Source organism: Rhinopithecus roxellana, chromosome 1 (assembly GCF_007565055.1).
Source record: "Rhinopithecus roxellana isolate Shanxi Qingling chromosome 1, ASM756505v1, whole genome shotgun sequence".
NCBI classification, from domain to species: domain Eukaryota; kingdom Metazoa; phylum Chordata; class Mammalia; order Primates; family Cercopithecidae; genus Rhinopithecus; species Rhinopithecus roxellana.
Window position 1 is genome coordinate 28392709 of NC_044549.1, and position 12579 is coordinate 28405287.

The window sequence follows — 12579 nt, forward strand, 5'->3', positions numbered from 1 at the left end:
ATCTAAATAGGGGAATGGGGTGACAGCCCTTAGAACTTTTTCAGTCTATTTGTTAATTAAAATCTACTGTCTGTCCTTTTCTTTGTAGTATAAAGATGCATTTATGAAAGCAAATCCTGGCTACAAATGGTGTCCTACCACAAACAAGCCTGTGAAATCCCCAACACCCACTGTCAATCCACGAAAGAAACTTTGGGCCTTCCCATCTGACTCTTCAAGAGACTTGCCAAGCCCCAAGAAAGCAAAGACTGAAGAAATGCCTCAGCTTAACTTTGGAATGGCTGGTGAGTTGAGACACTATTTCCACCTATTCTTTAAGGACAGGGCGATACATTTTGGCAGCATTTTAAACAATGCAGGGGGCAGGGGGACAAAATGTTTGGCCAATATTAAGCAGTGGCAAAGATACAGCATGTTTTCAAGCATTGGATCATGATATGTATAGAATACATGTAATTTAAAAAAGGATATATAGCCTCAGTGGGAGTGTCATTATAAATATATGTGCATTCCTGACAATGACAGTATGGAAAAGTAGACAGCCTTGGAAATTTTATGTTCACAGAATGGCTTACACACACATACACACTAGTAAGCCATCCCAGTATGCACCTTAGTTATCATGCTACTTAAAAAGCCACAGTCATGTAGATCATCTGGGTATTGGACACATTGAGGGCACGAATATGAACAAGTACATCACAAATCTGAGATGGACCTGACAGCTGTGTCTTAGAATTCCCATCCTATCTGTCTCTTCTCGTGTCCATTCATGTATGGGTCAGACAAATTTAAAATTCCAGACGGTGCCATTTGTTATGGGACCTTTAGTGCTCTTTGGGTGGTAAGGTATGCTAAATCATTTATTACCATGAAATAAAGTTCTTATATTCACCTGCAAGTGGCTCTGTCTTCCCTAGCTATTGCAATACAGTAATCAAAAAAGGAGTTTGCTAGATGAAATTAGCAGATTGAGCAGGGGAAAGGCAGTGACGCTGCAATTGAGCTATAGGGTTCCTATTTTGGTATTAGAAGCAAATTTTCTTCCAAATCAGAGTATTGAGCTATTTGCATATGGAAAGGTTGTGGAAAACGGTTGAGTGATATTGTGATAACACATTTTTTTAATAACCAATAAATTTAACAAGACTTTATAGTTCAATGTGTGATTCATAGTATGTAAAGTATGTGGCAGTATTCTATATAATCTACAAAAAATATTATTTTAATCAGTCATGTGTGGTGGCATGTGCCTATAGTCCTGGCTACTTGGGAGGCTGAGATGGGAGGATCACTTGAGTCCAGGAGTTCGAGGCTGCAGTGAGCTGTGACCTTACAACTGCACTCCATCCTGCGTGACAGAGCAAGACCCTGCCTCTAAAAAATGAAGTCTAACATAATGGCAGCGTTCTAGCGGGGTGGTGGGGAAGGATTCAGGTGATTGCTATGTGGGTGTCTATAGTGTCATTCTAAATAAGCTCCCAAAATGATGCTTCTACATGTCCCAGAAGAATCAGACATAGATATCTGTCCTTGCTTTAGCTGTCACTTTGTACAATTTTATCTTCAAACCACTTGTTATTAGATAGTCTTGGTGAGCTTTCTGGACTTCCCAGGTTGTATCAGTTGGAGTACTTTCTAAAATATCGTGTTATCAGAACCCAGAAAGAGTATATAGATGACTGGCTTCCAACTGAATTTCTTTGGTCATCATGTAACATCCATTGCCTTTTTTCCTGGTTCTCAATCTAGATCAGGGTATGTAGTTTGTTGTTGTTGGCTTTTTTTTTTTTTTTTTTTTTTGCATACATCTGCTCTTCACAAACCATATAACAATTGTGGGTGAACGACAGAAAGCTATGAAAGATATCTTTTCTGTAGCACCGTTTCTGACACTTTATTTATTAATCTGCCTTTTACCTGCAAATTGAAAGTCGAACCCAGACTTCAAACAGGATCTTTACAGATCAGTATTTAAGATATGTGTTCTCAAAAGAAAGTACAGGAGAGAAGAATAACACCTTCCTTGCATTTATCTCATTATATAATGGCTTGGGTTATATGTTGCAAATCCATGTTCAGAACTCTTGATAGGCTTGCATATAGCGGATAACATTGATCTGATATTTCCAGGTATGTTCCTTTTCAACAAGATGAAAGTGAACTAATTTGTCTTTAATTAAAACCTGGTGCTTAGGCATCTGAATCTAAGAGACAATAGAGGGCTTCTAAATGCCAGATTGTTTTCCTCAATATGGAATCTCTTGTTTTGTTTGCCTGGTAGTCCTTGTCACATGACATTTGGCAATTCTGAATAACCCCATATTACCAAATGTATGATTTCCAAGAAGAGAAAGCTGTGTATATTGTAGTTTAGTGCAAGCCCTTTCATTGAATTGCACTAAAGAAAGCATCCTATGTATGTGAATATGTTTTTGATAGTTCTAAATAACATTATGTAAGTATGAATTAATATAAAGCATGTTGGTAATTTCTTGGCCTATGTTTTAGTATCTATATAGCAAACTTATTGCAAAGTCACATTGGTATATAAATTATCACATAATCATGTTCCTATTTTACTTTGTAATTTGAACTAACACATTTTTATCTTTAGAAAGCTATCATCCAGTCCTCCTGATCTCTAGGATGACAGCTGCAAAAGTATTTCTCTTCTAAAGAACCAAACTAAACTTTTATTTTCTAGCAAATCCATTTCCCCCTCTTAATTTTTAAGTAGATTTAAGTATCTATTTCTGCAGCCACAGTAGTTCTTAAACTTAACATTTAGTTAAAGTTGGAGTCTTAAAACAACGCCAAAGAGCCTTGTTTCATCAAATCAGCTACTGTTTGTCTGCTTATTCTCTGTCTGTGTTTTCCTATGTGGCTGCCTTCCAATGTTGAGCTATTTTTTGACCCCCTGATCTTTTGGTAACATAGTTTTTCCTCTAATAACCTCTTCCCCCAACCCCTATCCATTTTTTTTACTACCTCAGAACTTTTTTTGCAATTTTTTAAAAAACTATTTATAACATGTAGTCACAGTTGTTTTATGAGTTCCTAAGACAGGTTGTATACAAAGATGTACTTAAGGACCTATCTTTAACCCAATAAAGAAAAGAAACAACTAAATTTCTTTGTGCAACATCATGACTGATCCTCATTTTCAATTGTAGGTTACTAAAATTAAATATACATTGATTGAGGACCTTATATGCACTAGGAGACACGCCGAGTTAGGCATTTTTACATATGTTCTTTCATTACACTTCTGAATTTTAATTCAGGACAGACTTATAGGACACAGGTGCCTTTTCTTTGATAACTTCTTTGTTTTTATTTATTTTCTATTTGTTCATTTAATTTTTTAGAGACAGGGTCCCACTCTGTCACCCAGGCCTGGAGTGCAGTGGTGCGATCTTAGCTCACTGTAGCCTCAAACTCCTGACATTAAGAGATCCTTCTGCCTTGGCCTCCCAAAGTGCTGGGATTACAGGCATGAGCCATTATTCCCAAGTCTGCTTTCTTTGTTTAAATACAGCCTGGGTTATAGATCTACCACTTTGCTGTTTTTTTCTCTGTTTATATTGATTCTTGAAATAGTGAAAACAAAGACCTTTGATAACATAAAAAGCATTAATTTTATACCTTGAAGGCATTTTGGGCATGTGTTTGACTACCCCTAAGATTTAAAATGTCAAAAACACATCAGCACTTTGGGAGGCCAAGGCAGGAGGATCTCTTAATGTCAGGAGTTTGAAGCTACAGTGAGCTAAGATCGCACCACTGCACTCCAGGCCTGGGTGACAGAGTGGGACCCTGTCTCTAAAAAATTAAATGAACAATGTAAATGTAAATTTATTTTTAAAACTTTAAAGAAAGGTTATTTGAATAAAACCTACCAGATTTTACAGGCGTGATTGGAAAACTTCTCTCTGTTCTCTAGTTACCTGATAGCCTATTATTTTAAAATTAGTCCTGATTTCACATGACAGAATTAATAATTTAAGAATAACACTCTTTTTTTAAAAAATCTTAACTCCCCAAGCAGTAAGGAAAGAAACATTACATTGGGAGATAAATTAATGTTACAGACAGCAGTGGTATTAAAGAAAGTGCTGTTGGAATGGTGAGACAAGAGTGGTATTCAAGAGGCTCACAAAGTATGAGCACTAAGCACATATATGCCGGGTTATTGTTGCATAAAGAGTTTTTAAAAGGTTTTTTATAAAAAGTTATATGTGGTTCTGCTGGATTTCTGATTGCTAGTCTTTATGGGTATTCTTTTTGACTCTGTGGATTGTACGTACTTTATGCTTATAAGTTGATGATTTGTTTTTGACTTATTTAGATCCTACTCAAATGGGAGGTCTGAGTATGCTGCTGTTAGCTGGAGAACATGCTCTTGGCACACCAGAGGTAAGCCAGTCCTTTTCCATCTCCACTCTGCTCATGTTGCGGGTTGGGAACACAGTTACATTCTGTTTACGTTGTTCATTCTGCATTTTCACTGTTTATAGCTCATGAACAAACTTTATAATCTTTCTCTTTAAGATCTTTCTGTGTATTTTGTGTGTTGAGTGTAAAATAAGTGGTGTAAATAAGGCCATGAGGATATAAACACAAGTCAGGTGTTGAGGTTTTCTGAACCTACATGTAAGGTTGTAGTAATGCAATATATAGATCACTGGTGTTTGCCATGACTGTGTCATGGTTATGTCAGTTGGGTGCTATAATTCATTTAATCGAAACATTCTCTGCTTTGGTGATGTTCACATGCTAGTGGGAAGATGATAGCTAAAAATATGCAACTGTCAGTCTCTCTGGTACCTGAATAATTCCAAACAGTTGTTTTGAAAATTAGGAAACATGGTATTTCAGGATTGTTTTATTCTTCTTTCTCTTCCCCACTTGAGACAGGGTCTCACTCTGTTGCCCAGGCTGGAGTGCAGTGGCATGATCACGACCTCCCAGGCTCAGGTGATTCTCTCACCTCAGCCTTCTGGGTAGTTTGGACTACAGGCATGTACCCCCAAGCCCAGCTAATTTTTGTATTTTGTGTAGAGACAGGGTTTTGCCATGTAGCTCAGGCTGGTCTCGAACTTTAGGGCTCAAGCATCTTAGCCTCCCATGGTTCTGGGATCACAAATATGAGCCACCGTGCTTAGCCTGTTGTAATCTTTAAAATGGAAAAAGGACCTAGGCTTTCATGACCTTGGTTTCATGATCTAGTTATTGGACTGCTTTGGCTAAACATTTTTAGGTATGATTTTGACAGGCAGATAGTGGCAGTTAACCATGCACAGTCTGCATTTGTAGAATTCCCCTATTTCCTAGAGACGTTTAACAGAGGCCAACTGAATTACCCTATAGGTCATGTTATTTTACCACACTCAGGTTTTTGAAATGGAAATTTTTCAATCCCCCACCAGAATTGTTGTTTAGGGCCAAATAACAATGACTCAATTTTATTTTGGGTCATATTTTTTACTTTTTTTTTTTTAGTTGTGATTGTGTCATACTTATTATACTTGAAGGCTATTAAATAGTGGGTTTTGTAGAAATATAATTAGATAATAACCTATTTACATTATAAAAGGTTTTTTTTTTATAGTTTACATTTGGGATCCACAATTGTTGACTATATATTCAATTTAACGGAATTATTTTGATTCTGTTCACTTCAGTGCAGCAAGAAATGTACAAATGTGTACAAAAATACACTGGTAGTTATTTACTTTCTGCTAATCTTCAGCTGGAAAAGCATACCTGTCACTTTGTGCCTTTGCATACTCATTATTCATCATGTTTGTAGTTTCTAACATAATAGCATTGTCAGGCATCATTTCACTTTCTAACACATTGCTGCTACCTCTTAACAGATCAAACTCTCACTTAGGTGTAGAGTATCCCAAGCATGTTCCGAAGGTGAATGTTGGAGTAATAATATACACTTGACCTTTCAACACGTCTGACTCAATATGATTTCCAAGCATGCATTGAATTGTGAAAGCCAGCATCATCTTTCTTAACTATTAGAATTATCATAGTGTTTCGTTCCCAACATCTATTTAGTGTTCTTTTTAAACTTCAAGTACAAATGTAAACAAATCAACATCTGTAGAACTCATGGATGCTAGTCAAAGAAAAGCATGGTTTCTTTTTCCCCTTTCTGCTTCAAGTTTGCCTTTTGGGCTCTTTTCAATGAGAAGTTCTCCTACTCCTTCTTAAGAAGGCAGAGTTTTGACATATGCAACTCAATACAGTGGTGGACCTTTTTATCTCTGAATTTTGAGAATTCTCTGAGTTTTGAGAATTCTCAAGCTAAAGAATCAAAGAAAGCTAAATGATTGAAAGAAGGGAACCATAATGGGAGAAGAGAATCTATGCTAAGGAAGAAGGTGGTAGCAGTTAGGTCTTTAAGAACCACTTCAAAGAGCACAACTCTTTCTTCATATTCAGTATTTCCCATCTCAGAGATATTTAGGTCATTATTGAAAATAATCTTGAGATATTTAAACAGTGAAAGTCGTATAAAATAATGCTGTCTCTAAATATAGGTAGTTTGAGAATTTACTGCACAGCTCTCAGTAGACTGCATTAGCACCCGAATTTCTGTGTGAAGTCTTATTCCAGATATGTAGACATGATCATAGAACTTTAAGAGCTTATATACATAGACAGATGAACATGAGATAAATGTAATAAATATGTACTTATGTTTCCCTAAGAAGACTAGCAGGATAATGAGATAAGAGAAATACAGAAATTTTGTATTTCTGACATTTAGAAAAATTACTGTGAAGTCTGTTGGTCCTGTGAGGTAAGACCAAAGTGACATTTTATAAAAATTCTGCCACCAAAAAATGGTCTAATCATAATCGCTTTTAAAAATGCCATGACAGAACCCTTATTCTCAAATATTATTCTTAAACAGAGAAGGTTTTCTTTTGTTCATTGACCTGAGACCTAACCATATAGAAAAAGTCCTCAAAAGACTATTTTTTTAAATATGAAAATTTTAACATAGGGAATAGATTTCTTTTTAAAAAAAGCATCTCTAGAAGGTAGAGAGGCTTACTGTAACTGAAATAATAAAGTCCCAGATTAAAAGCCTGTGCTGCTTCCTAGATCTGCCTGAAATGCACTTAGAGTTTTAGAGAGAAATTATAATTTCTTGACATATCAACGGGCAAATAATAACAAAGAAAATGTTGTGTATTCTCTTTCTTTCTGTCTCCTGATCAATTCTTAATCTACCATAATAGATTTTTTGCATTATTATTTCAACATTTTTTATGTGCCACTGTTACTAAGCCTAGTGTGGTTCTATAGTCTCATTGTGGTAACTGGGTCTGTGATGAAGCAAATGGATGCATTTTGATAGTTTGTTTTGTTTCTTTTACTTTCACATAATCGGCCTTGTTTTTTTATACCCAGAGTACGTTGAAATACATAAATTATTTGGGATAAATTATTTAAAACAATGTTGGTTGTTAGAGAATTTATTGATTGAGGAAGCAAAATCGATATACTGAGAAAGAAAGACATAAAGGAGTGACTCCTGGCTCAAAATAGCAGACTAAGCATATCACTACCGAGACCCTTTAAAATAGAAGCGTAAAAGTCTCATTAGTAAATAACCCCATAATAATAAAGGAAATGGAAAGGAGTGTGTCCAGTGAATATGAGATTACAACAAATTATTTAAATCAGAAATCAAATATAGTTGTTTAATCCATAAAATGTAAGTGCCAGACAAAAATAGGCTGATAGGGAGCTGCAGCAGAGATGAGAGCCTCTCTATTCAATAGAATGCCCAGAAGTTTAAATGAATGTCTCCTTTTCTTTTTTTTTTTTTTTAACTTTAAAGAAACAAATAAAAATGCAGAACAAATAAAAGTAATCATGTTCACATCAAACTCAGGGAAGAACTAATGAGAAGAGAGATAATTAAGCCCTTGTGTTTCATACCAGAGAGTTATCTAAAGATGAAAATACAATAAATTGTCAGTACTTGATCTAGAATTTCTAGAAGTAATCTCCAGGACTAGAAATCTGTTATATTTGTCAGTTACTTTAATAAAAATGGAAAGCTAAATTAAATTTTAAAAAACAAGGCAGGGAGTGATATAATTCAGATTGTGGAAGGGGCAGTTATTCACCGTATCATGTATACAACAGCTTGGATTAATCTCAGAAAGGATGACATCCAGTATCAGACCTAAGTGAGCAACATAAATTCATCTTGGCTAGAACAGAAGGGGAGGGTGGTTGGAGAAAAGTAGAATATAAGTTAGGCAGATTAATTATAGCTGATGAAAAGCTTCGACGGTATCAATATCTATGTTTGAAGCCAAACTTTCAAATATATGAGAAGTACCTTAGACTTTGGGTCTGTGATTTTTAGAATGCCTGTTTTGTTGGAGCCAACAGATAATGACAGTAAAGTAGTGATCAAGCCACTTTTTTCTTTGCCTTCCATCCCGTGAAATGGAGCTACTAATAATACCTGCTTGCCTTCAAATCTCAAGGCTACGTGAAGATTAATTAAATAAAACCTGTAAGGCACTTTTAACTCTCCTGCAAATAATTCTTACAGGTATATAATATTATTGTCATTAGTTAAGTTATTCTAGGCATTTCATATTCAACTTGCAAGTTTAAATTATATCAGACATTTCTCCTGCAGGCTGTAATATGCTTTACCAGCATACATTCTCTCTCTCTCTCTCACACACACACACACACAGAGAGAGAGAGAGAAAGAGAGAGAGAGTTCCTTGTCTATTGAAAACTTAGCAGAAATTACAGTTGTAATTTACTGTCTTTATCACCAGGTGCTCAAGAAGGAGACAGTTTTTTAATATCTGGGAGAAATCAGTATGGGAAGTCCAAAGTCAGCAGAGTAGCTGAGTTAGTGTCAGGTTAGTGGAGAAGATGCTAATAGATGATGGCATACCTCCATAAAAGGACTGTAAAGGTCATGTTCTCTGAGAATTGAGCAGTGCCGAACTGTGTGCCATCTTTTCTTACATTTAATTACATGACAAGTGTTTATTGAATGCCTTCTATGTATAAGGCACATCAGGGAACAAACCAGACAGCATGAAGCTGATACTGTTTTAAGGTTCAAGTTTTAGATATAGCAAATTCTTCACATGATATTTCTAGCTTAAAAGGAAATCACATTGATTTTCATTTGTTCACCATGATCTGCCCATTTTAAAATGTTTAAAGCTTATATATCAACATTTCTTAAAATCCAAAAATACAGGTTAAATATTGCTTATTCAAAACTCTTGGGACCAGAAGTACTTCACAGTTACAGTTTTTTGGAGGGTTTTTTGGGGGGGGGGGAATATTTGTATGATCCTCACCTTTTGGGCATCCCAAATCCAAAAAAAATGAAATCTGAAATGCTCTAGTGAGCATTTCCTTTAGCATTATGTTGCACTCAGAAGGTTTCAGATTTTTTTGAGCATTTCAGATTTTTGGATTAGGGGATACTGAACCTGTAATAAATATATTTTGCCTTGTAAGTTTGTAATATCAATCTGTCACCTCCTCTGGGAAGTCCTTCATGATTATGATTGCTTGAGCCAATTCAATTCCCTCCTTATTCTAATCTCTCATATCCCATATTGTTAGTTTCATACCTTGTAACACTGATTATATTTAGTTTTAGAGTTTATTATAAACTGTATAGTGTCTTATATTTAAAAAAATTTCTTATTGTATTATATGTAAGTATTGTCTCTGGAAGACTAAGAAAGTTGAGATCAAAAACAATGACAAGATTTAAACTGCAGCAGGTCTACCCACTTGCCTGGAGAATAGTTGTTATTATATCACAACTAACATGTATTGGACATTTTTTCCAAGGCTCAGTTCTTAAGTGTATTACATACAAGTAACTTAATCCTTGGAACAATTCTGTGAGTTAAGTCTTATTTACCTTATAAGTAAATATTTACCATTAGGTGAGGAAACAGAGGCAGAGAAGGGTAAAGTAACAGCCCATGATGGTGAAGCTACAAAGTGGCAGAACTGGGATTCCAACCCGGGAGGACTAGCTTCAGTCTTCTTGCAGCACACACGGGCCTTGATGATTCCGCCTCTGCCCATCCAGCCTTAGCTCTGGCTACTTCTCCTGCATGGTGACCTGTGCTGCACCCTTACTGAAGCTCATCGCTGCCAGAGCAGGGGCATTTTGTGAGTGCTTTCTGGGGCCAGGCACTGTGTTCACAGTTGACATTGAGTAACTCATTCTCTCAAGAACCCTATGAGGCTGGTTTATTATTTTCCCCATTTTATAAATGAGGAAACTAGGTCAGAGAGGTGAAATAACTTCTCAAAGGTCATAGAATGAGAAATTCGTAATAGTAGGATTTAAAGCCACATCATTTTTCATTAAATGATGAGATAGGCAAAATCTGAGACAGAGAAAAGTTGATTTTTACCAATATTTGTGGAATAAAGGAATGATTATGTCCACATCTTAAATGCTGAGTTTTTAACAATTTTAAACAAATACAGATTTAAATAAAATGGAAACTTTTCACTTTCTTTATTCTAATTTCTAACATCAATGAAATGAGGCAATTTATGTTCCTGCTTGTTGGTGTGTTTGAATTAATTAGGTATGTGCCTCCTTTAGGCTACTGTATTGGACTCTTCCAGAATACTTTAATCCATTGTATTCCAAACTCCTTGCCCCAATGTCCTACCTGAACCTCATCAAAACTTTTATTCCCTTCCCAAAGTTTTATAGCTTACTTTATTTAAATTCTACCCTGAAAAGGAAATGAGCTCTCTGAGCTTTCTCTTTTCTTGGGTGACTCCCCCTTTATGTCACTCTTCACTGCCGATTTTGGCTGGACCTTCCCATCCAGCCAAGGAGCCCAGCCTCTACCATCTGTCCACAGTGGGGCTCAAGCCCAGAGAGTTGGGTCCTTTTACCCAGCTTGATTTACAATCACATACCCTCCATGAGTCCCTAGCCTGCACTGATGAAACTGAGTATCCTCCTTGGGCTCTCAGAGATGAAGGCAAAGGTAGTGTGGAAGGTGGGCAGAAAGAGAGCTGGGCTCAAAAGAGAAGGGTGGAGAGCAGGAAGATAAAGGAGGCATCCTTCACAAGAGAAGTGTGGTTATTGTCAATTAGGTTGTTGTTGGAGAGCACATTGATGTACACTGTTGCATTTTATTCTCACAGTTTCCTGTGAAGAAGGCAATTAGGCAGAGTGGCATTGTATCTACTCTATCAGATGAGGAAACTGAGGCAGGTGATCTGAGTTATCTCAATTGCTACTGCAGTTCTTTTTACAACTGGCCTGGAGTCTGTTCTAGACTTTCATGCTAGTGCTCAGCCACACAGATTATAGGAGAACTTGACTCATGGAGTAAAGTCCATACTCCAGCAGCCCCAATGCCCTGAGTGAAACCAAGGATGTGTTCTTCCATTTAGCCAGATGACTCGGCATGTATTCTGCTTGTGGGAGTGCTCAGCTCTGTGCTGCTGTTCGGTTATGCCCGCCATGGCGGCCAGGGACTCTTCTCAGATGTAGTACACCACTCGTGTCAGGCAGCCGAGTGCAGTGCGCTAGTAACCAGCTTCTCCTTTAACTCTCAGATGGAATCGTCTACCCCAAAACCATCTCTTCTCATAAAAGACACCCACCGCCTCCATCCAGACCTCCTTCCACCTCTCAAATTTCCTTTTTAACTTACCTTGGAAACACAGGCATTGTATTTCTGACCCCTTTCCCTCAGCTCTGACTTCTTGCTAGACAGTTACTGAAGCCTGGCAGTTACCATCTTTGATTCAGTTGGGGTCTCACATCTCAGCTGGCTTATTTCCTTAATCTTCCAGTTAGCCTTCTGCCTCCAGTCACCCCCAGCCAGCATCACCCTGCACTCCACTGACAGAATTACCTGACTACACATCTCTCTGACTGAAAACCTCAGCTGGCTCCTCATTGCCTCCAGTCCAATTTTCAGACTTCTTCATGTAGAATTCAGATTCTCCCACTATACTCCAATGCATGTATTCTTCAGCCACACTGAGAAAGTCACTTTTGCAAACACACAGGGTTCTTGCCTTCATACTTTTCCACCTCCTGTTACTGCATCATTTCTACACTTGTGAGAGAACTCCTGGTTTTCCTAAGGTATATCTTAGACGTTACCTATCTTCCTTCCAGCTGTTCCCATGCAGAAGGAAGGCTGCTTCTCCATCCTCCTGTAGACCTTGTAATATTCCACCATTATGCACTTACATTTTTGTATATGATGTTGCTGTCCCCTGCACATGAGTTGCAAGCAACTAAGGGTTAGGCACATTTCCTTTGGTCATCGTTTTATTCCCTAACACCTACTAGATACAAGTAGAATATAAGCGTCTTGAAAGTAGCAGTCTTTGTGGCTGGCATGTCATAGGTATCTATTAAATATTTGTTGAATGAGTGAGTAATCAATAAATGTTTGAATTAGCAAGGGTAGGAATGTATGGCTCAGATACTACCAGTGCAATACCCCTTTTGTTGACCGTGTGTTCATGCCAGCAGCGCATGGTTGT

The 12579-nt window shown here is 37.2% G+C and overlaps 1 protein-coding gene across 7 annotated transcripts in view; it reads left to right on the top strand.

Moving 5' to 3' along the window:
• BBX (BBX high mobility group box domain containing) overlaps window positions 1–12579 on the top strand; it is a 273615-nt gene that overhangs the window by 189903 nt on the left and 71133 nt on the right. For all 7 annotated transcript variants that reach the window (XM_010386614.2, XM_010386615.2, XM_010386617.2 and 4 more), the window contains 2 exons: window positions 89–284; window positions 4352–4419. In XM_010386614.2, coding sequence (XP_010384916.1) covers window positions 89–284; window positions 4352–4419 — 264 coding nt within the window. The remainder of the gene's footprint in view (window positions 1–88; window positions 285–4351; window positions 4420–12579) is intronic.